Genomic DNA, 24945 nt, shown 5'->3' with positions numbered 1-24945 from the left:
TACAGGCTGAAATCTGGCTTATACTCTCAGTTCAGAAGTCTAAATTCTCTACAGATTTTTTTAAATAGTCTGTTTCAAAGTGATAGAAAAGAAAAAATAGTCATGTACAAATTCTGGACATTTCTTTCACAATGCAATTCATAATTCAGTTATGGTAAGTATGATCAGTTTTAAACTATTTGTTTCAAATGCTGCTCAGGCCCTAGAAGGAGCGTAAGTAATTAAAATCTTCACCATTAACACTAGACATTCAAATGTGAATAAGATTCTCTGACCTCGGGGTATTAGGAGTATTATGATATAGGAGCTTATGTGATGTAATACTAAAACCTGTTATTCTAGTTTATCTTACAAATATTTAGATAATTTATTAAATGCATACATATCAAAAAGCAAGGGAGGAATCCTTCTGTCCTTTCATGGCGAAACTCATCATGAAGACAGTTACTCAAATGTTTTCCCAATTTAAGCATAAGAAAAAAGACATAACCTGGAAGTATCCAGGAGGAACAACTAAGAGGTCCTCAGAGGGGACAAAGCAGATGCAAAACCTTTCTTGGAAGACCACAGCAGCTCTCATTACTACCAAGCTTCCCTTTGTAGTGGAGAAGATAGAGCAGCTCTTCCCATCCTTGGAATGCTTTCAAACATACTGTGCTTGGCACCCTGAGGTTAGCGTGATTTTTGAGCAGATAAAAGCCCGTTACATGAAAAGGCAGATCCCACCCTCTTGCTTTTTTTTCTTCCCTTGGTAAGAAAGAAAGAAAAGCCTTATGCTGTCTGCAGTTCCACTGATTTCAATGGGAGCCTTCATGGAATAAGGTGCTGCTTCACCTAAGAGAAGCAGAGGCAAGCCTTTAGGTAACTTGCTACTGCGGGTTACTCTCCTTATCCTTTCACATTTCCATGTCTACACGCCCATCTTGCTGAAGAATACGTAAAGTCTTTCAGCTCCTCATTTCCACTCCATTTTAAAGAGCTAGAATAATTAGTATTTTTAGGCATGAGAAAACCATCTTCCACTGTTTTTGACAATTGAAGAACATAGACTGAGGGAATCAGGGGAAAGCTCTATTTACTAAACACCACATGTAGATTACCACTGATAGTTTTTCTAAGGAAATTTATGACCTGTGTGGAGTAAATAAACTCCCTTTTTGGTAAAGAATCTGCAAGCCAATCATTCATGCTTGCTTAGAGACGTTACTGTTCGTGTTGCTTTTATGTGGAAGGCTACAGTAAAGGGTTATGTTATGTCTAACATAGACAGTTGGCAGCTCCGGAAAGAAAAAAAAAAGCCATTTTTGACATTACTTATCAGGAGATTCTTGCTAGATTATGGCACATTCACTCTGATTCAGGAAAGAAAGAGAAGATAATGATAGGACAATTATAATTCTTGTAACTAATATGTTATCTTCATGCACGCACTTGCATGCCTAGCTACATTTACTGGCAAGTTATGGCATTTTACACATCTGAAATAAACAGAGAGCTCTCAGTATGTTCCAAAAGTTTAGTAAGTCTGAAAGCTGTTTGCTCTGTATCTCAGTGTAAAAGAGAATGGGACAGACACTTTTCTTCTCCTGGCTGCCCATCCTGTACTCTGATCATTACGGTCCTTCCCTGCTCTCTTTCCTCTCCCCATTTTATGAGACATAACTGTTTAAGGCAATCATGAAAATTAAGTGAGAAGAAGGAACTTTTATTAAGTGTCTGTATATCATGTTTTCAGAAATATTAGTGTTTTTCATGCACAAGTAACTCAGTGGCTTTCAGTGGTACCCCTCTTGATTTACACTGCTGTGAGAGGAGAACTGGGCTGTTATTATCTATTAAGTCTACCTAATTTAACAGATGCACGCAATATGTGTGCTTAATTTCTTTAGACTATCATATGTGAAATTATCAATACAACCCTCAGTAAATACTATTCTGCCTATGAAAGCATTCTGAATTTAAAACAAGCAAGAGCCTTTCTGAGTGATGACCCCATGTCCTTAACTCACCTCACTGCTCTTCAGCACATAGGCTATGTAATGTCACTGGGGCTTTGCGTTCTCAGGAAAAATGATCTGGTTTTGACGAGGGGTGTCAAAAATAGTTTTCCACCCTCAGACCCATTCAAATAGTAGTAGAAATGGTTGCCTCACTGGTGTGGACAAGGTCAGGTAAGTTCATTGCTTACCGTAGCAAATCCTGCCTGTTGAGGGCTCCGGGGACAGCTTGCCTGCATAGGATTTGCCTCGGAGTGTATAGAAGAATTTGTTACAATAGGTGTTGGACTCGACTGACATTGTCCGAACTGGAGAAGCAGCTGTTTTCAACACTACTCCAAGATGTGCAGTGAGTAGGCGGGCATTTTGACAGCAGTTGTCAAAAACACGTCATTTGTCTGGGGTAGGTTCATACCTACTGAAATATCGGTGCTATAAAAAGGCCAGTTCAGTAAACCTGGGATAGTGTAAAGTCTGCAATGTCAGCATGGACTGTGACTTTCTATGCTGACGTACACTTGCAGGATGTCAGATGATGAACAGGTTTTTTAATACATTGTCGCTTATGATCTACATAACCATGGGATTCAAGGCCACAAGCCAGTCGTCAAAAACGGATGATTTTTAAGATTATGCAGTCTAATTTAAAGAAAAGTTGACTGTGGCAGAACAGGTAGTGGAAGAAAATATCCATGTTATAAGCAAGTGATCAGTACTCTCATCACATGAAGCTGATGACATAATACATAATGCCAAATCTTGCAGACCTTTCATACGCTCTGTGCTCTTCTGTGCTCTTATGTGAAAAAGCATAAGAAATTATTTTGCCAAACCAGACTGGACCAGGTGCCTCTGCTTCTTAGATGCTGGTTAATAATTGACCAGCTCCATGGAAGCATCATGAAAGAAGTGGATTGTAATAGAAGTTTTCTTTTTCTAAGGTATTTATTTTTGCAATTGTACAAAGAATAAACTAGCATATGAGGAAGGAAACTGAAGCAGAAGTTATTTTCAAACTGATAAAAGAAGATGCTATTTTGTATGGAACAACTTCTAGTTGACCTTTGCAATGAATGCCATAAACCACTATTTTGGCCACAAATGGAACAATATTTTTAGAAGGATTAATGTTTAATCTGTCTGTCTGTCTGTCTGTCTATCTATCTATCTATCTGTGCTGGATTTTAAAAAGACTAAAGGAAGCTAGCAGCTCACTCTCACTTATAATTGCATCTGTAGAACTTTAAAACTGTACAAGATCTTTCTCTACTGTGCTGGATGCCATTAGCATTAGCATATTACCACAGAAAAAGAATCTAAAATAGACAGCGAACTTCATAAGAAACTTCCAAAAGCCTTCCAATCCTCAAAAACCTTAATCCCCAACACAAACCTGACTTTCACAAAACCCACTAAAATATATGAACTGTTCAGTATGCTCACAGAGTTGATAACAGTCAGAGTATTTTTTGATAATGATAAAATCCAGAGCTATATTAGATGGGAGAAAGTAGTATTTGAGGAATTTTGAAACCCTGGAGAAATTTCAGAGGGGTCAATCATTGCGCTTATACTTGGGGTTTTTTTTTTTTCTTCTTTGGCATTGGTACAGGTTTCTATCAGACTGCATGTCCTATGGCATTCACACAATATTGCACAAGTACCACATGCATTCTTTGTCTTTTCTGGCCCTAAATGTTAGGTGAATGTGAGCCTTATAAATAAAATGGACACTCAAGAATCTAGATACTGTACAAATACTTTGTAACAGAGGGATAAAGAAGATAGCAAGAAGAGGGAAAGAATCTCTCCAGATTCAAGAGTTCTGTATTGGCGATCTGTAGCAATTCCCAGTAAAAGTGCTTTAGCTGATCCCAGTTGTAATATTGGTTCATTGGAAAGGGTGACTGGGTATGTCCTTTCGCTGATCTGAACACATTGCCTATAGTTTAAAATCAACATCTTAAGTTTCTCATAATTTAAAAAATGTATCATCTCATTCATTAGTCTAAGAGTATTTTAAAATGCTTCTGTATTTTCCATCATGATGCTAAGTTGAAACTGGCAGAGTGGAAATTGGAGACAAGTAGCAAAGAAATAAAAAAGTATCCTACTCTGCTTCCCAGCTCCAGAAATGACCAAAGCTGCCAGAGAAGCACCTTATACAAAAGGAAGACTGTGTAGAGAAGAGGTAAGAATATTCTCAGGAGCTCTGCTGAAGGCAGTGGTTCTTATCCAAAAGAAAGACAGAAACATGCAATTGTACGCTTCCTTTAAAACTAGGTCTTAACTGCTTTCCTGTGTGTTACAGATCACATGTTATTTCACATTGGAAGCTTAGTGCTAAAATGTAAAACGTAAGGGCCAAGTTCAGCTCTTAGATACACATGCCCAACTCCAATGAACTCAAAGAGAGCTGTGTTCATATGTTTAGCAATGGAATTTGGCCCTAAATATTTAAACATTTATTCAGAGAAAAAAAAGCTTCTCTGATACATTTGTATCTCATATCTAATGTACACAGATTACCACCACTGGGCACCCACATTAAGGGGTAAAAAGTTTTGGGGAACCATAAACTCAGCATTCTACCTGCTCTGCATGGTCAAATAACATGAATTTCTTTCAGATCTCTGAGGAAATTAAATTCTTAGCAACCTGTGGCTGATGTTATTTATTCTGCAGTCCAGGAGTAATTTGATGCAAATTCCTGGCACTGTTCCTATATTTCAAGAAATTACTGTTTTGAATGGACTGATTCTGGAAACTTTCATTATTTTAATATGCAATCCAGAAAGAACTAATGTCCTCTGCTTAGATTTCCTCTGCAGAGGAAAGCTCAGTGTTCTGGCTAATTCTCACTTATCTTTCAAAGGCTTATGACAGGAGTCCATCATAACCTAAACATATCATTTGGAAATGGTTAACCTGAGGATCCCACTGTATTTCTGTTAAGGATACAAAGGATTCAGAAACCTCCAAATTTTCTTCAAGCAACATAATGCTCCAATTTGTGTATCTAAGTAAACAATAACTATATATACGTGTTATTTTCCTTGGACAAATGACAGCTAGAGGAGAGCTGAGTTCCAGGCTCAATTTGGTTGTCTACAATGTAAATGTTTACATTTAAGCTAGCTGTTTAAGCTCCCATTATAGTCAACAGTGATCTAAGTCTCAATTCACTTGCCTCAAATTAAGTCTCTAGTGCCATTACAGATGCCTTGGGCTACCTGAGAAATCGCCATGGGGCTGACACACAGGAGTCAGGACCTACGTGAGGCCCTTTACTCTTTGGAAAGGCAGACGGAGGCCAGACAACAGAGCCCAGAGTACTTGACATAGATAACTCACCCCTAGTAAATGCAGTCAGTGGCTTCTAGAGAGCAAGTCCAATGACCAAACATAGGTGTCTACTTTCAGATGAACTGGTCTCTTGCCTGCGCTGACCATGTTGACTGGGTTTCCACTAACTGTAGTTGGAACCTAAACACAGCCCACATGTAGACACTTAATTTTAGATGACTGCACCTGAAATTGAAATTTACTCCTGATATTGTAGTTGACAGAATACATACTGTTATTAATCACTATGCTTTTGGTTCAACCAGGGTTAAGCTACTTTGGTTGTGCACTTTGTGCAGTACGGTGGTTTCAGTTAAATGGTGGCAGGTAGGAGAGCAAGCGTAATGGGCAGGTGTGATGACATGGGTGATGAATCTCTGTTGATGTTGTTTTGCTTCAGTGAGTTCCTTGAGATCCATATGGACAACGTTTAACTAAAGCTGCTACTTGCTCCCTTGCTAGAGGAGTCTCTGGCTGCTCGTGTTGGCTCTTCCCCTTGCTTGGGAGAATTGGAGCACTGCCTCCTCTTTACTGCTCTCGTTTTTAGGTGACCAGAACATGTAGCACACTGCCAGGGTGCTCTTTTCAGAGCTGCATGGTTTTTGGGCACAGTCGGCTTTGTAAGAAAGACTCTGCACCAAGACTTAATTTCTGTTGTTAGAGCCTTTTGGCTGGAGCTCTCTCATCACGGATGTCACCCTTGAGTATCTCTGGCTATAGAGGCGCAATGCAGGATGCTGCCAAAATGCTGTGACCATTGTAGGAAGTAGGTAGGAACAAAAGCATGTGCGGACTTTTAAGTTCACTAATAATCATGGCCAGTTGGGCCTTCTATCCAGGTCTTGCATCAGTGCTAACAAGGTAAGTTAAGAATGATCCAGGACCAAGAAATTCTTTGCTGGTACAAATCATGATTGTGGTTTGCTCTGGTGGTTATCTTGGTTGAGATCAAACCTCAAGTGTTACTTCAGATAATATATATAATTATTAGCATAAGTTTCCTTGATTGTGTGTGGAAACTCCCAACCTCATTTGTGGAAGCAATGGTTTTGAATAGCGTTCAACAAACTAGCGTTATTTAAGCTCTAGTCTCAGTTAGGGCAGGTGGTTGGAGAGGCTGGAGGAGCCGGTTGCTGGGAAAAGGACCCCTTTAAGTAGTTTTTCTTCAGGTGAATTGACTCAGATCAGTCAGGAACAAAGCTCTGCTTTTGTCATATTTTCTGTTTCATTTGTATGCTGCTTACTTAAGGGTGTGCCTATGGTGCTGGCTTCTGAAAGGAGTGTTAATACATGTGCAAAATGACTATTACAGATTGAAGCTTCTGGTCACAACTGGATTACACAACACAAACTTTTATCTTGAAGATCACGGTGCTACCTAATTCTGCTTCTCCAGGTGGAATTGCCTTAAATCCATTTTGGCACAGAATACATCATTATTTTCATATTGTGCTAGTCTACTCTCCTGCTTTCATCCATACGAGCCAGGAGTGGATAAGAGTTGGCAACTTCATACTCGACTATTATATTGCAGAGTACGCTTTAATCAGCACCCTAATAAATAGCACGCCCAATTAATTGGGACATCTGCCAGCAAACCAATTCACTTCCCTACACTTCAGTGGCTGTAAATGATAGATAAATAGCATGCTTGCTGTTGTCTGCAAGTGTATTAGGTGTAATTAAAAGGTATGATTTGGTGTTAGCTGGCATGTGTTTCCTCAGTAGCACTCTGCTCACTTTTGAGTAGGATCCCTGTTCCAGTGCAGTTGCTAAATATCAATAAAGGACAGATTTCCCTTTCAGTGTTTGCTTAAATCAGTGTAGTGCTTTTGTATTTAAAAAATAATGAATGTAATTTATGTATTTCTATGTATTACATTCCTACATGGTTTTGACAATAAAGGTGATAATTTAATTAGCACATTTCTGTTTTAATTAGTATAGCAAACAGGCCTTTGCCATACCATGGAATAATATATAATAAAGGGAGGATTTCTGCTGCAGCTTTCTAATGCTACATTTTTTTACCAGGTGTTGCATGGTGGTTTGCTTTAAAGTGGCATTTCCTTGAGGGAGATCCACAGAAGTACAATCTATTTTCTGAAACTGGTATATGCGATGACTTACTGTATGCATGTGACACTTTCTCTTATTTGGACACACTTTGCCAAAGTAAAATTGAACACAGCAAACCTTTCTAATCCCTGCATTCCTCACAGATTGCTTTAATGGAGACCAAAAAAATTATTGGACGTAAATGAATATGAAAAGAGAAATGGTACTGGGGAAATCTCAACAAGGGATTTTAAAAACCAGGATGGCTATGGATCAGCAAATCGTAGAAACACTCATGTAATTAAAGGAGAACATCATTTGTGGGTTATCAGAAAAGAATTGTCCGTGTTGGCATTTACTTTGACTCGTTGGCAGGAGGAAAAGAAACCGCCCTGTACCACTGCATACGGTTCCTTATTAGTTGTGGCTTCTGCAGAGGCTCCGTCTCTTCTTTGGAGCATGGAGGATTTCTTTCATTACATAATCTGAATACTTTTTTTTAAGATTAATTTTTTTTTTCTCTTGTGTGTGCAAATTCTCTTTGCACCAATGCTTCTATACTGAGGTTATTATGCCAAAGGAATGCAAGCATCTAGAGTAACAATGGTTCATTTTCCTTTAATGACTTTGTCGACAGGATGGAGACATTTTTGTGGTGTGATGAATTCACTCGGTCTCCCGTTGTGTTTTCTCCACATGCTTTGGAAACTCTCTCTCTCCCTTTCTCAGAGAATTGTGGCCATCCACTCCAGCAAGAGCTTCATTACTTTATATTCATTGTATTTAAATGACACCCCAGTGGTACTGACCTCCTGGGATGATTGATGTAAATTATATGCTATGTAGGGGAAAATAAAATCTTTTTCTGACTTTTTATGTTCTGCAGAGAAATAAAGAGTGAAAACAAATGACAGAGAAAATCAGGCCTATTCAAAGTGAAACTTTGTAAGCATTATGGTTTGAGCAGACTCCAGTTTGTAAAAGTGCTGAGACAGTTCATAATGACCTTAGGATCTGAAAGGTGACCTGAAAAGGGAAAATAATTTTGTATGTGCCCTTTTTTGGTTCTGTATATGCAAAACAAAAACTTGATCAGGTTTTTTTCCTCTCTGTGAAGTATAGTAAGAATTCAGACTCGAGGAGGGAGCAGCCACTGCACTTCTACCAGCTACACAAAGGCACAGTACTAGAAGGGACATTGTGTTCCTCGATCCTCTTTCCTCCTGTCCTCTAGTAAATTTTTTTTGCATTGATTTAAGGTTTCATAGCCAGTAGGTATATCTTGCTCAGTTATTTTTCCAGGAGTTATCACCTCAGAAGTGGCAACAGGGGGAATGTTCTTTCATCGGCCCAGCTCATCATCGGGCAGTAACTTCAATCACTTCTGAACTGGTAACCTCTCAGCGCGGGCAAAAGGGTTTTGCACAGCAACAAAATTTGTCAGAAAAATGTTCTGTCAGTGCTTTTTCAAGCACCTCACCAAGTCACAGTGCCTCTATCCAAGCTCCTGCAAGTTAGGTAGTTCACACTGGACATGCTCAACCATATTATCCCAGTAGTTTCCTTACTAAAATTACCATATGGAACTGGCATAGTCATTTCTCCATTTTCTATGTTCTCATATATAGTCTGTCCTACCAATTCTGGTATACGTAAAGATATGCATGGTACACATCATAGAAATGCCAGCAATATGCTGCCTTGCCTTCCTCAGTTTAATGTAAGGTTTTGGCAAATTACAGAATTCACCTAAAACTTGAGTTGCCTCAAGGAAGACTGCAGTACTTTTCATAACTTGACAGAACGCTTTGATTCTCCTTTTGGCCAGGAAAATGCTTATCAATAATCTTGCTTTGGCTAGGGTTGCCCAGGTGTTTTAAAATGTATACTAGGAAGGAAGAGTTGAGGCCACCCCCCTCGCAGCAATAACTAGACTTTGCTGTGCATGCAAGAATCAGCACCACGAGGCCTCTTATTCTCTAGGATATTATCTTAGCTGCTTAGCGTTTCGCCCTGTTGCTGTTAGTCCTTGGGCTGGTATCAGCTTTACTTTCATAATCGTAAGCAACAGCAGAAGGGAGAGAGGCTGGCAGCACTCAGCAGCGAGCAGCAGAATCGCCTCGTCTTTCTGAAGCTGAGGTGGGAGGTGGGAACGGGAAGGAAGCAATGCAAAGAGGACTGATAGGGTGTTTATACGAAGTAGTAAGAAGAACGGGGAGTGAATGGTAGCCAAAAAAAAAAAAAAAAAAGGAAGTAAGAGCAGCAGAAGGAAGCTAAGGGAAAAAGGTAGAAAATAAGATGACTTTCTAATAAGCTGGAATTCTGATGGCCCCTAGAGTGTTAAGATCACTGCAGTGGTTGCCTCCTTCCTTGTCTTATCCCTCAAAAAAGAGAGAAGTAAAATGCTAAGATGTACATAAAATTACGATGTCTCTAAGCTGTCAGTTTCTTAGAATGAATCATAGTAGAAATAATATGGACCCTGTTCAGTGTGCAGGCAGGAATTTGAAATTAAAGATGGACTGAGAAGGGCAAAGCAAAAGACAGATCACTGTAACTTTGGAAGTTATACGCCCTGCAAACCTTCAAGAAAAGCAAGATTTCTGGTGGTGAAGAAAGCACTAACAGTTACTTCATTTACCTGTGTTGGTCACATTTATTAATTCCAGTTTATACCATGGTACAAATCAGCCTGTCTCCTAACAAACCTGCTTGTGTACTTGCAGATGAGTGGAATGACTGACCTGAACTCGCAAAAACCTACAGTTAGGAGGTGCTGAAGAAAAAAAAGGTGGAAAGAAGAAAGGAAGGATGAAAAGAAGAAAGGAAGGATTAAAAGAAGAAAGATAGGTTAAACGCTCCAGCTCCTTCCCCATCAACCCGTTGAGCTGACAGGATGGAAGAAGAGGAAAGCCGCCATTGCCAGGAACCAGAGAGAAAACATAGGCCCTGCTCATAGGTGGAAGGTTTTTAACCACCCCGATGCGTTTAACCACCCCAGTCTAGACTAGACTACTTCAGTCGGAAGGGACGTACAATGACCATCCAGTCCAACTGCCTGACTACGTTGGGGCTGACCAAGTTCAAGCATGTTGTTACGGTTATTTTCCAAATGTCTCTTAAACACTGACAGGCTTGGGGCACCAGTCACCTCTCTAGGAAGCCTGTTGCGGCGTTTGACCACCCTCTCGGTAAAGAACCGCTTCCTGACGTCCAGCCTGAACCTCCCCTGGCACAGCTTTGAACCATTCATGGTAGGGTTGAGGTGGTACAACTTGCTAGGTTGTAGCGAGGACCCGCTGGTATTTCCAAGGGCAAAACTGTACGCAGACAGCCGTTTTATGCAGCGGGGGGGGGGGGGAGGGAAACGCTGTACCATTTTCAGACACCTCCACAGTGCCGTAGCGGCAGAGATGAGGCCGCGCCGCCACCCGCACGCAGCCCAGACACCTGTGTAACCGCACACACCCCTCTCCCCCGCGGCCGGGGATCCAGCCTCCCCTCCCCAAACCCTTCCCGCCTTTTCGCACCCGCAGCAGCCCCGGAGCCCTCTTATCGCCCACCCTCCGGCGACGCCCCGGCGCTGAGGGGAAGGCGGACGGCCATGGCGGCCGCTCTCCCCTCAGCCGCCGGGCGAAACCACCGGCGGGAAGAGCGAGCCGGAGGAGCGCGAGCCGGCGGCGGGCTGACGGGCAGGAAGCCCCGCCCCGCCCCGCCCCGGCTCCACCCCTCGCCCTGGGAGGCCGCGCGGCCGCCACACAGCAGATGGAGGCGGCGGCGGGCCGCGGCCGCTGTGTGGCGGAACCGGCCCCTCCCCTCCGCGGGCGGCGCCATTTTACCCCCCCTCTCGCAGCGTGTGCGCCTCAGCTGCTGTGGCGGCTGAGGGGAGGGTGGCGGGGGGGAGAGCAGAGAGAGGCCGCCGCTTTTCGCCCCCCTCCCTCGTTTCTTGCCTCGGCCCGGGCAGCGTGTGGAGGGGAAGGGACGAGGTTCAGTTCCTGCCCCTCGCTTTCCCCTTCGGGATAGCCGCACACGGGGTGGGGGGAACCGGGCACCACCAAGCCAGGCTGCTCCTACCCTCCTTCCTTCCTTCCTTCCTCCCTCCCCTGCACATCTCAGCCTTCTCCTCCATCCATCCATCCATCCCCGGGGGTGAGCCTTTGAGTGAGTCACCAGCGAGGGCACGCAATTAGATAATGTGTTGCTGTTAACTAACTTAAGCGAGGCTGCTCGGTTTTGTTTTTTTTTTTTTTTTTTTTTTTTTTTTGGGGAGGGGGAGCCTTCAGAAATATTAACCTGGCGGGTTTCCAGTCAGCGATACCTGCGAGGCGCTGCTTGGCGGGAGGGGATGGCGGGGGTGGGGGGGGTGGGGGGTGCGTGTATGTGTGAGGGGGTGCGTGTGTGTGTGCCTGAGGGGGCTTCTGCTAACTCCATCTGTGTCCGCGGTTTTTGCGTTCCGTAGGTCGCGCTGGCCAGATGCGAGCAGCCGCGGTGCGAAGCGTAACCCCGCCGTGGGGGCTCTGCGGCCGGCAGCCTTGGGAGGGGGCTCCTCCGCATAAAGCCATCTGCCCCCGGCATCGAAGCCGAGGCGCTGGGAAGCGGCCCTGCCTTCAAGCCCGGCAGCGATGCTGCCCTGGTACCCGGCTCCGCAGCCTCCTAACCGTGCGATTTTGGGTGGAAACGCTAGAGCTGGGCTCCCTTGCTTGCTGGGAGGTCGCAGCCAGCAGCTGTTCCCGGGTTTCCCCGTGGCCTGCGGTGTTGTGACAGGCGTTGACCCTGCCCTGTTCTCGTTCTGTTGTCTTGCAGCTAATCCCGAAGGTGTTTCTAGAACTTTTTTGTATTTAATGGCAGGCTTAAAATGGTGTGACGGAGGCCAGGCTTTGGCCTGCAGTATGTCACGTACTGTTGGGTGTTATTAATTTCTTCTTGTCGCTCTGATGCAGTGAAATGTCAGTAGTTTGAATTTTTTTCTGTGGGGGAAGTGGATTTTATTTATTTTGCACAAACAGGTGTGGTGGGTTATTAATAGGAATCCTTTAATATTCCTTATAGAAATTATTAGTCCTCACAGAGATGACTGGTAAATGCTAACAACCTAGGAATAACAGCTAGTCCAGAAGAATACTTCTCTGTGTAGGCTTTAAGTGGTTTTGCCACTTACTAACTATATTTTTATATGTCCTATGTACAGATCAACTGCTTATAAGTTCCTAGAAATTATACAAATGAATGATTTGCAATCTATGAATGCAAAGCGCAATATACATGCAAAATATTTATTACTGTGTATGTGAAGGGGAGGTAAGAACCTGACGTTGCGGACAACCAAGTTTGCTGTATGGCATTAGTGTTAGTGATTTATTGTGAGACATTTGATTTCCTAAGAGTGAATCTGTTTCAAGGTTTGCAGTGGTGTTGGTGGTAGGCTTAAATTTTCTTTCAAAGTCTTTGATCTAACTCCCACATCATTCTCTTTCTTGGTACAGGTCTCTCTTTCCCATTGGCTTAAGGCACTGCACCCTGTGTAGTGCGAACTTACTTGGCAGGCTGCAGTGCACCCTCCCTTTCTCCCTTTTTGCATATCTTTCTTCATTGTTGGCTAGATCCAAGTGGCATGGAAGGCAGTGTCAGTCTTTCTGTTAACTTTGGAGGACTTTGCACAGGCTTACATTTGTGTGTTAATAACATGCAAATCAGATTTTATTTTATGTTGGTTCCTTTTTTTCCTGTGTATTGTTGCTGTGTAGATGGGAATGCTGATGTTAAAAGTAGCATTTCCAATTGTAACAGTATTTATTTATGGTTTTCTGACAGCTCCATCTCTGTGATACTTCTGAAAGTGTGAAAATGTTAGTTTTCATTTAGATGAAGAAATTCTTAGCCATGATGATTCTGAAGAAAAGCTTGAGGTCTAACCAGAATATGCTAAAAAGGCAGGAGGAAGAAGTCAAACTTGCATCTCTGAGAAGTAAACAAGAAATCCTTCTATGCTTTACTGGCGTTTTACTTGTGATTTTCAAATATATGGACTTGGAAATGTTGCTTAAGGTTTAACAGGATTCAGTACCCTTTAGATTATTTGCTAAGCCTCTGAGTGTCATAACCAACTGAATTACTCTCATGGGCTCAATTCTGAATAGCTAGAATGGAGCTGTCTGAAATTTGATTAGTCAATTAGTAACTTGTCAGCATAAGCAAGCTGTAATTTACTAAGCTGCAAGTGTTTTAAGAATTACTTACATGTAATAGTCTAGAGCAACAGTCAACATTGTTCGTGTTGTTATTGCTGTTCTTATGTGATGCCCTCAGGCAATGAGACCAGCTAGACAGTGTCTTTCTAGGTCTGTATTGCAAGGGTGTTCTAAGGCATGAGGCCAAACCTAAGTAGTGTAATTATACCATAGAAACTAATCGAGTTGCAGTTGTGAAATAGCCAAATGTGTAGATACACGAAGCGTGTAAAGAAAAGGAAACTAGTTAGGCCTATGTTCTCATGGAACCAGGCAGTAGTCACTCAGTTATGACCTTATCTGGAGTTGATCAGAAAACTGCATGTCAAAGGTACTGCAAATGATATTGATTAGATCTGTAGTCTGTGTTTCAGATACTTGGCATTCGTAGTGCTACATGTAATCATTATTAATTTGAAGTAGTCTTAGTATGTGTTCGTTTGCAAGCTAATGCAGAATAAATTTCTATTTATAAATAATCTTTGGCTTTCCTCTACCCCTGTATTTTGCATATGTTTGAAGTATTATGTTTGATTACAATCACATGTTCACAGTGTCAACTACAAAGTTTCTAGTTCACACAGCTCCTGAAACTATCATAGAAGGAGTAACAGTAATGGTAAAAAGCGGCTGGGAGCTTGTATGAAAGAGGTGATTTGAAGCACCTAGGTATTGGCCTAATTCTTACTAGTGTCTCTGGGATAAATCACAAGAATTATCAATACAGCCCTCCATTGTTAAATGCTTTTAAAAATCATGTGCTTAAGTAATGAAGAAAAAATGTGTATTTTCAAGTGAACAAGAATACATTTTAGCAGAAACCTGTTGGACATCATCTGCAACCGTGAGAGCTCTGAAGGCAGTTGGTGTCCTGAATGTTCCTGACATACTGTTAGACCTACCTCTTAAGAGCTAATTTTCATTGTTGTAATTTATATTAAAGCCATGGCTGTTTTTCCTGTAGTTTTCCTAGTGTTAGGTGTTGTGCAAATAAGCAACAAAGGAGGTAGGCATTTTCTGCTCTAGAGAATTTAGACTTATGATGGCAAGCAGTGATTTCAGAAAGGAGAGGAACAGTTCAACAATAAAAATTGGAGAAAATTCTTATAATGTCAGCTATGTATTTGGCTAGTCATTCTTGATTAGGAATTTTTGATACGTACATTGATGCCCTAACTTGGGGGCAGCAACAGGGTGAAGTATGAAATTCCTGATATGTCACAATGTTCAGTTAAGGTCAGGGCGGAACTGTATTATGAAATTATTTTAGTTGTATTTCAAACAGTGAACTAAACACAGCTTGGGGTGATGTGAAAGGAGGAGGATCGATTTAATCAGTGTGATAGGTTGGGAAGATAATGCTATCTTGAAAGGAGTTGAACAGATGAGGACAGGTGAAGGCCTAGAGAGAGAAATTATACCCAGGAAAGTATAGTTTAAAGCTAATAGTAAGAAGGGGGTAAACTTGGTTGTGCTTTACAGAGAATCCAGCTGCATTAGCAAAACCTTAAGTTTTAAGTTACTTTAGGTGGAACTAAAGGTGTATGGGAACTATGATGACTAATGGATTTGCTTGTTGGCAAATGAGCAGTAAAGCATACTGGCAGAACTAACTTGACATCTGCGTATTCGTATAGGAATGGTTTACTCTTCAGAAAAAGCAAAATGCTAAGTTATAGTTTGGGGTCTGTTCATCTTTGCATGCTGGAGTCAAGTATGTAAGTTCCTAATGAGTTGAAGCTGTTTTTTATCACAAGACTTGCAAGCACACCTTATATTTGCTTCACTGAAAATTGTCAGTGGTTACCGCAGGAAGGTCATGGTCACTAAATTGCATGTCTATACATTTCTTAAATAATTGGTATGGAAGATTCAGAATGCTACTAAAATAATGCATTTTGAGAAAATAATTGCTAGTTCAAACAAAGTTATGGTTACAAGAGCCAGATTCTGGAAGCTATGGAAACTTTGCTGTTAGTTACAGGTTGTCTGGTCTTTACGCTGTTAAAGCATTTTTAGGAAGGAAGAAAAAAGTCATTGGTGCTTATTTTGCAGTGCCATTAACTGCCAAATGTGTCATGGAGTTTGCAAAAAAGTGCTGCATGTTCAGATCAGAGGGAGGTGGGCATATACATTAGATTCATTTTCCCTGCTTTCTTGGTTAAAAATAAATAAATCACTTCTGGGCAAGGACAGAGCTCTGATTAGACTCGAGTTAGAAACTCTGAGAGAAGTGTTTGTAAACATCTCCAGATGTGGAGGCATACCTCTCATGTAAGATTATGCTGTATGTTTCTCAGTCTCAAATAAAGTAGTCACATCTGTGTATTAATATTCTTTCAGTAGTCCAGACCATTTTGTGGTCTGTTTCAGAAGAGTCTTAAATAACTGTCATGTCTAACTCATGGGTGGACAAATAATAGCTTAAAATATGAGGACATGCAGAGTCATTTCAAGTAAAATACAGTGGTTGTTAAGCAGAATAGAGTCAGAAGGTTATGCTTTAGTCTGTAGTTGGTTAGTAACTTTTCTTTCCCCTGCAAAGTCAGTGAGAGAGAGTTGTTCTTGTTTACTGCTTTCGTTTAAGGTCTTTGGTAAAATTAATGTGCAAAGATACTTTATTACAAGATGTAGAAATGGAACATTAAGGATTATTTTATCTCCAGGGATGTCGAACAGGACAGTTTTAAAGATAAAATCAATAAGATGCATTTTATTCTTTGGACCAAAATCTATGCCTATATGTATTTGAAAATTTGTTTTACCCTTTGTTATCAGACGTGTATTTCTACTGTAACTGTAATGGGAATGAATGACTGAGTTGCCTTATAAATGGAAAGGGGGAAATGATGTTCAGTTGTATTCCAAGCCTGTTTCATTCCAAGAGTGTCACGGTTAAAGATGAGATGCTTATTTGTCTGGGTGGTGAAAGCTGGGCTGTGCATTGACAGCTCTAAGATGAATATTTCTTTCTGGTATTCACTTTAAAATAAAACTATCATAAGCATATAGTCTATCGGTAATAAATGGAAGCAGCAGTAGCAGATGTAATGTGTTATCCTTAGCATGAATAGTGCATGCATGCCACTTTGTGATACTTTGTTAGTTAATTAAAAAATGAAAGAAAGCTGAGATTGCATCCCTAGCTTTGAACAATATTATTGTGTGCAGACCTGATGCAGATGTGTCACTGCCTGCCCACAGATTGCTTCTGATCCTGGATTCGGTCTGGCTGTTCCTTGAAAGTTTGTGCCTTTGCTTTATCTGTTTGGCTTTTAAGAGGCTGTGTTCAGGGAGTATGGAAGTTATTCATCTTATAGCGTATAAGCAAAGCCATTTCTTAATTGTTACACAAAAGCTGATTTTTTTTGGACCTGAACAGGTTAGAGGATGATGAAAGAGTTTCATGATACACTTTGAATCGTTAATTTGTTGTAGAATCTTGGTCATCCATGCATCGTGCTTATCTGAGACCCTTTAGAGTGTTTCTGGTTCCAGCCTGCTTGAACAGCTCAGGAGAGCTTAAGGACTTAATACTTAGTGTTTTAATTTTCAGTTATTCCACACCACTGGGAGAGTGGGTGATCAGCAAAACAATGTATGTACTTCAGTATTTGGTTATGGGTTATTGGGTTTTTAACTTTTTTTTAATATAACTTTGAGCATACACTTAGTCAATCTTGCATGTGTTCAACAGGGTTTACAGTTGTTTGTTTTTTTGTTTTTTTTTAAAAGAACTACACTAACTAAAATCTGTATTTCCTGTAGTTAATTAAGTTCTTGCATCTCCAGTCCTAGAAGACTGTTATCTTACACTCTTATCTGCTGGTGAGGTCATGCATGCAGTAAAATACTCAGTGGTAACAGACTAGTTAATCTAATTACTCTGAAGTAGAGGGTGTGAAAACAAAAGCATTAATTTTAATTTTGTGTTGATTCATAGTCAGCTTTTATTTCCTTCCTGTTTTGTTTGGGTTTATATAAATGAAAATATGTCACTCTTCAAATTTTTGCGTAGTTTCAGGTTGTATGCAAAATGTATTTATGAAAGGTGAGAAAAGAGGACTGATGCAGTAACCACATTAGAGATATGTTTGATGAATTAAGTCATCATAACAGTAAGTTCTACTGTGATGTGTTATTTAATGAAAAATTTATGCAGCAACACTTTTTTTTAGTAATTCTACAACTTCTTTAGCCTATAACAGAGACATTGGATAAAATCTGTGAGAATCCCTTTTTGTTTTAAACTGACCCAGTTTAGACTTTGGTGTGTTGTGGTTGGTTTTGGCTTGTTTTTTTTTTTTTGTGAAGTGAAAGCTGTAGGTAATAGTAATGTTTGCTCTTCCTGATGGAGTTCAGATCAACTATTGAACAGATGTATTGGAGGGCTGTTCTGTAGTGACTGTTTGGATGCACCTTTCTCTTAGATCCTTATGTGACATCTTGGCAGTGGTGGTTGGTGAAAAGTATTTTAGTAGTATTTCAAAAGATGGAGTTGGTGACTGTGTGTGTATACATATTTTAAGACTGCTTATATATGTCCCAAATGATATGAAATGGCTTAGAGATTTAGTGCTCTACAGTTATAGGATAAATGTATAGCCTGTATATGAAATTCAAGTTTTAGGAGCAGTAGAATTTAAATTCTTATACTCTCTCAACTGGATCTTGAGTAGATGGGTTGTACAATCAACAAGCGATCTGTATAAACATCAGTGTGAGTTAGTATTGCTTGGTAATTTCAGAGTGGATATGGATATGAAGGATGGCTATGAAATGAAAGTCTGTCCAGGTATCTTACCTTGTGAGAAGGATGGGCCTAAACTTGATGAGAAATTATTTAGAATTTGTTTCCCTCAACTGAGAACTCTCTTGTTCTGCTGATTCATATGGAACAAGTACTATTTTCTGTTGGGACTCTTTAGTGTAAAAGGCACTGAGATTACTTTTAGTGTAAAAGGCATTGAGTAGATGCTTTAAAATATTTATATTATGAACAATATATGTAATTTATATTTATATATAATATATATAACGTTCTATATAATACATATTTATACTGTATATATTTTTTTATATATATATTTGTTTATATGATGATCAGAGGGCTGGAGCACCTCCCCTATGAGGACAGGCTGAGAGAGTTGGGGATGTTCAGCCTGGAGAAGAGAAGGCTCTGGGGAGACCTTATAGCAGCCTGCCAGTACCTAAAGGGGGCCTACAAGAAAGCTGGCGAGGGACTTTTTACAAGGGCATGTAGTGATAGGACAAGGGCTAATGGCTTTAAACTGAAAGAGGGTAGATTTAGATTAGATGTAAGGAAGAAATTCTTCATTGTCAGAGTGGCGAGACACTGGAACAGGTTGCCCAGAGAAGTTGTGGCTGCCCCATCCCTGGCAGTGTTCAAGGCCAGGTTGGATGGGGCTTTAAGCAACCTGATCTAGTGGAAGGTGTCCCTGCCTATGGCAGGGGGGTTGGACTAGATGATCTTTAAGGTCCCTTCCAACCCAAACCATTCTATGATTATATATATATAGCTTTTAATGTATATTTTTTTAATTAAAGATTTGATTGCAATATTTCACTTATGGGAAAAGAATTTGTAAAAGCTGGACCAATTTGCATGGGAACTCATAATTACTAGTCCAAATAGTGTTAATCAGAAGTTATCTTCTCCTTGCTAGAGTTCATGATTAAAATACGGCATGTTGAAATAATCGGTGACCTAATCCAAACATCTGAATTCATTTTGTAGAATATGGTAAACAGCTGCATTTCACTTTAGAGCTGAAACAAATACAGTATATTGACCCATTGAAAATTACAGTAGGCTTTTCAGTTCCATGTTAGCTGTACTTATTGAAGAAAATTGATTTGAGAGTGCTTCTGCTTTTGAATGATTTTTTTTTTTTTTTTAATGTCCGGAAGAAAGGAAATAGAACATACGGATGATGGGACTTTGATGTGTAAAGAAGTTAATTATCTAAACCATCAAACAAAATGTGGGCTGTGGAAGTAATTATTGTAAAGGGTCTGACAAAGCCTGACAAGCTGCTGGTTTTTTAGGTCAAGAAAATGCTGTACACCTGCTTGATTTGAAAGTTAAATCATTTGGTTGCAATAGGAAGACCAAGTTTTTAGTGAAGCAGTAGCTGATAAGCTTTCAGCTCTCAAACCTACTCATACTTATACAGATGTACAGCCCTTCAAGTTTTTTTAATTAAACTATTCTTGTCCACATGGAGGGCAGGAACCATAAAAAATATTTACTCCAAAATAGGACATGCATGAATCACAAGTGTTATGCTGTGAGGAGGCAACTGTGGAAGTGTCCCATGTTTTGGGGGAATTGTGGGATTATACTTCATAAATTAGCAGAATAGAACCTCATGGATAAAACAAAATGTCTGCCATGGATATTCAAAGAAAATAGCCATATGCTTTAAATTACGTAGTTAGTTTAAAAAAAATTAAACTTAAAAACCCCTTAAGTCTTTATGTTGTTCAGTTTTTAAGGCACATATGATTGGTATGTTTCAGGATTTTTTCTACAGCTGTTTTAGAAGGTATTAATGGAGGTGTTCCCTTAACTACTTTCTCTAGGGTCTGGGTAAAATATAGAATATACAGTATATTAATTTATATTTAGGAGTATTGGTACTGTGGTATCAGATATAAATATGTGGCTACTAAAATGAATCATGATCAGTCCCAATCAAATAATGAACAGTAAAATACGTATAAATTTCCAAATCTTTGGGCTGTTCCTGGTACATGGGTACCATTGCAGCTTCCTCTTCAGTCCCTTCCATACTGTCTATAGAGCTTTCCTAGAAATACTGTCACCTTCCTTCATGTTAATAGATGTTTTCCACCTTTTTTTCTTTTTTAACTCACTAATTTGTCTGTTTAGATTGTATGACTCTTTGGTAACTGCTGATAATGACAGGATCCTGCCAATACTTAAGCCTGGTGTGTAACTACTCGTGATTAAAATCAGACTTTAGTGGGAATAAACTGGTGTTTAAAGTTACACATGTGCATAAGTGCTTGCAGGATGGGGACCTAAATTACAATCTGCTTGAAGATGAACAGAAGTCTGTGAAAATCTACTTGAAAGCATTAAAAAAATTAAACTTGTATCTAAATGCATAAACGTCTTATTTTTGTTGTTCATCCATATGCTGTTATGTCATTAGCCTTTCAAAGCACTAATTCTTTTGTTATTTTTTGAAAATATCTTATGCTTTGTATTTAGAGTATTACAAGTTTTCTTAAACCAAAGCATAATTGTGATTGATTGCAATGCTTTTAGTGGCATTTAATATAAATCTGGTCATGTAGATTAAGTTTGTTTTTAAGAAAAGAAGTGTCTCAACTTTAGAATTTAAAAGTGGAGAAAGGTAACATCTCTTTAGAGGTCTTACAGCAAAGCAAACTGTATTAACATGGATTTCATTGTCATTACCACTGCTACTAGTAATAGTACAAGAAATAAGCAGTACAACTCAACTGTTACTAGTGTGCAGCAAACTAGATAGAGGAGGAAATGTAGTGGCAATATACCCTGTTTATCAGGAGACTTACATAGTGTGTGCAGTTCTTTGTTAAAAAGTTATGTGAAGGGAAAAATGAAATTCCCATTATATATTTATGGAGTTTTCCATAATTAGATTAATTTTGGTGTGTCAGTCTTTTAGTAAATTAAGTTATTTTAAAAATGAAATTGTTTAAAGGCATTTGACTTGCCTGTTGTTAAAGAGGAAAATGTAGATCTATTAATTACTTCATAGAATAAGAGTAAAATTGTCCTGGGTTTGGTCTGGAGTTTTTTAATGAGAAATTTGTATAGAAAAGCTGTAAAATATTTTGTGTAAAGATGATACCTTCAGTCATATAAGTATTATGATGATGTTCAGGTCCCACTCTTTCTAATGCATTTCTGTTTTAAAGACTTAAGTAATATGTGTACGTAAAGCTGGTGTTTTAGAAAGGAAGCTTGTGATCTTAGTGCTCATCAGATTTTATCTGGCTTTTTCTGAGATTCTATTTTACTTCTCTTAGTCTCAGTGGTGATGGTATGGATGTGATTTACTAGTGCTTAGGTTACTGCAGGAATATAAGAGGATGTTTTGGGTAGTAAGATACCAGTGCCCAGGAATACCATGTATTCCAGAATAACAGTGTTTGTATCTTAACACCTTTCCATTGGTGCTCTTAGGGTACCTATAAATGTTCTTGCAAAAATAGTGGATGCTTCTAATACTTTGGTTACAGTAAACATCAATCTCTTATGTTTCTGCAGTGTCTCAGGGTTCTTTTTGCATGCAGTGCCTTTACGTTCAAGTCCACCCCAAATAGCTTTTCTTCTCTTTTGAATATCTAGTGTGAAACATGCATGTGCTCTCTTTAAAATAAAAGTAAAGTATTGTAAGTGCTGTTATTTCTTTGTTTACTCAGATGAGCAGCACTGTGGCTAGCCCGATGTCAACAGTTGCCTCTTCAAGCAGTGGAAGGAAATCAACAAGCTTTACACCTGAATTGCAAAGTATGATGTAAGTAATCAGTCAAAGTATCTGGTAATATCTGCATTTTGTATGCATCTTTTAGCTGGTTTCTTAGAATGTGTATATAAGGGTGATGGGGGAAAGAAGAGCAGGTATTAGTGATGCAACTGTTAGTGTTTTACTTCTGATGTGTAAAACATTCAGAGGTGACTTGGATAAATAAAGAACATATCCTGTATTGAAAGGAGAGAAAATCCTGCTGAGTAAAGAAATGCATTTTAGTATTACTTTAGAAGTCTTTAGAGGCCTATATTTCTCTATAGGTCCTTCATCAAAGAAAGCTAAGCTTCTTGTTTTCATATATACTTATTTAAATAAATATTTTGTATTAACATCTTGCAGCGCTAATACAGAGCAGTAGATGGCTGAAATCATAATGTTGCTGATGAAATTAAGATATGGAATGCTTGTAAATAACTGGGTTTTGGCAGATAGGAAGTAAAGTTGTTAAAAAGATAAGTTATTTGTTGTTGTAAATTAACAGTGGATTCTTAGGAACCCAGTTCCAAGCTGTGATATTACATGATTTTGTAGTTTACAACTTATAAAACCTTGGATGTTATTTGAACAGCTGGGTTTTGTCAGTCTTAAAGATACTTCCATAATCAGAAGGATTCCTTCTGTAGAAGTCTTTATCTTGACTGGTAACCTACTACACTGGTCTGACTGCAAATCTTCATTTTGTAGGAAAGCAACACATTCATCAAAAAGTTTGACCTGCCACTACACAGCTCCCCCCCCCCCTTTCTATGTGTATCCAAGTCACTGTACTGTCAGGGTGGGGGTGGGGGGGAAGTAATAAGCTTGTTTTTGTGTGGATTTGTGCTCCTGATTTATCAAACACTTTAAAGAGTATTTCAACCTAGAGCTAAGAGAAATCTAACCTTCAAGGTGGTAGATAGAGAGCTAGGCTGTAGAGGCTCATGTCTAAATTGTACATTTTTTAAAAATATATGATTGTGAATGTTACTTATGGAGCGGGGGGAGAGGATGCACATTTGCCAGTTGCTGAGGTCAGCTGCACATAAAAGGGAGCTTTGCTTTATGAAATCTTGCAAAAGTGTCTTAAAGGATTTTTCTCTGTGTTCATTTGTCAGAGTTGAAAATGAAATGGAGAAAGCTAGTCCCAGAGTACTGAGACATAAATCCATGGTTTCAAAAGATAGTGGTAAACATTGGCTCTTTTCACTTGGCTCTGGAAGACTGTCCAGGATATTGTTTAAGATAGGATGAGGTAAAGGAGGATGGACTGAACCAGGGATTTTGGGCTACTGATCTTTACTTTGGCAAGATCATTGAAAACACTTAGTATTTCAAGGCTTCTTTTTACTGTGTTGCTTCTTTTTTTTTTAATTAATTTTTAATCAGCTATATATAAATCAAAATAGTTACAGCATCCACCTTCTGACCCATAGATGGAGAACTACATTTTAATGACAGGGAAATTTTATTTATTAAAATTATGGATGCGTCCTGACAGTTAGCATGATACTATCCTTTCGATCATTCTACTCTAGGTCATTAATCATTGAATATCTATTAATTTGTGTGAGTTAGTTTTTAGTCTTATCTGAAATGTTCCACTCCTTCCCCTTTCCATTGTGTTAGAGCTGAAAATTAGGATAGGAAGAATGTTAAAGCTTTATTTTTATTTATAAATACATATAGATTTTTTTTTTCTGCCAGTTGCCTTCCATAACCATAAAGAAGTTAAAGTATTTCAAGCCTCCACAGATGAGAATTATTTACCTGCATAAAAACTGCATTTGCCCCTTTAAAGTAGTGGAATATTTAACATTTTAGTATTGCTGTGTCATATTATATATGCTCTTTGTTTTTACTTCTTTGGCACTTGTGAAGGAGTTCATTTAGGAGCAAAAAGGTGTTTTAGGTCGCTTCAGACTAAATTTGAACTGCCTTTTTTTTTTTTGTTTCGTCTTGGTCAGTTATGGACATGACAATGTTATATAAGAAAAATGGTGTATCTTTTGAATGTCCTGTGCCAAGTCCCCCACCTTCCCTGCTCTCACACACTCAACCTGTTCCTAATGGTCCCCTCTGGCTCCTTGCTGCTCCTTTTAGGAGATACAGGATTTTGTGCAGATTAAATGGTGGTGAGAACAACGCTGTCTTGCTTGTTCTGTCATGTGTTGTAGATCCACCTTCATTGTCATGTAACAATTCCTGATGTGAACTGCTGTATGGGCAGTAGATGTGAAAGGAATTGCTTGCCTCTGTTAAATTCTACAGAGTTCCCTGTCCAAAAGTAGAAGATACAGTTTGTTTTCAGTGAAATGTCCTTGGGAGACTACTAGATTGTTGTGAAGTGGAGCATGGGATACATTCTACTGGAGTATTTTTCAGTATAATGTGAATGAGATAATGAACTGTTTCCTGTGCACTGACTCTTCTGAAGTAGATGAGTACTTTGTTACAAATCCAGTGGTTTGGTCTATTGAGTTCTTTTCAGGTAGAAAAATATTAGTTCTCTCCTTCAAGAGAATTCTGTTCAGTTATTGTTCACATCTATTATAGTCATCTACACTGGAAAATATGAGTTGTTTTTGGTGGAGAAAATAACTGTAACTGTGTTTAAAAAACAAAAGAGCAGCTGTGAAGTTTGGAGTCAAAGAAGCCTGTGCATCAATTTGGATCAGTATCTGGGGAGCCTGCATTTTATTTAATTGTGGACTTCCTGATAAAGTATTTTGAAACTACCCTCCCCGCCAGTATACACATGATTCTGTC

General features: G+C 39.4%; 2 protein-coding genes across 3 annotated transcripts in view; one reads left to right on the top strand and one right to left on the bottom strand.

Annotated features, from left to right (window-relative positions):
- RUNX2 (RUNX family transcription factor 2) overlaps positions 1-24945 on the bottom strand; it is a 222432-nt gene that overhangs the window by 165352 nt on the left and 32135 nt on the right. The window lies entirely within an intron of this gene.
- The window catches only part of SUPT3H (SPT3 homolog, SAGA and STAGA complex component), a 280364-nt gene continuing 266584 nt past the window's right edge, over positions 11166-24945 (top strand). The window contains 3 exon segments of the mRNA XM_075048980.1: positions 11166-11213; positions 11216-11386; positions 22091-22185. Coding sequence (XP_074905081.1) covers positions 11166-11213; positions 11216-11386; positions 22091-22185 — 314 coding nt within the window.

The sequence above is a fragment of the Buteo buteo genome, chromosome 17, assembly GCF_964188355.1.
Source record: "Buteo buteo chromosome 17, bButBut1.hap1.1, whole genome shotgun sequence".
Lineage (NCBI taxonomy): Eukaryota > Metazoa > Chordata > Aves > Accipitriformes > Accipitridae > Buteo > Buteo buteo.
The sequence above is the reverse complement of the archived record's forward strand: the minus strand, read 5'-3'. Positions and strand labels throughout refer to the sequence as shown.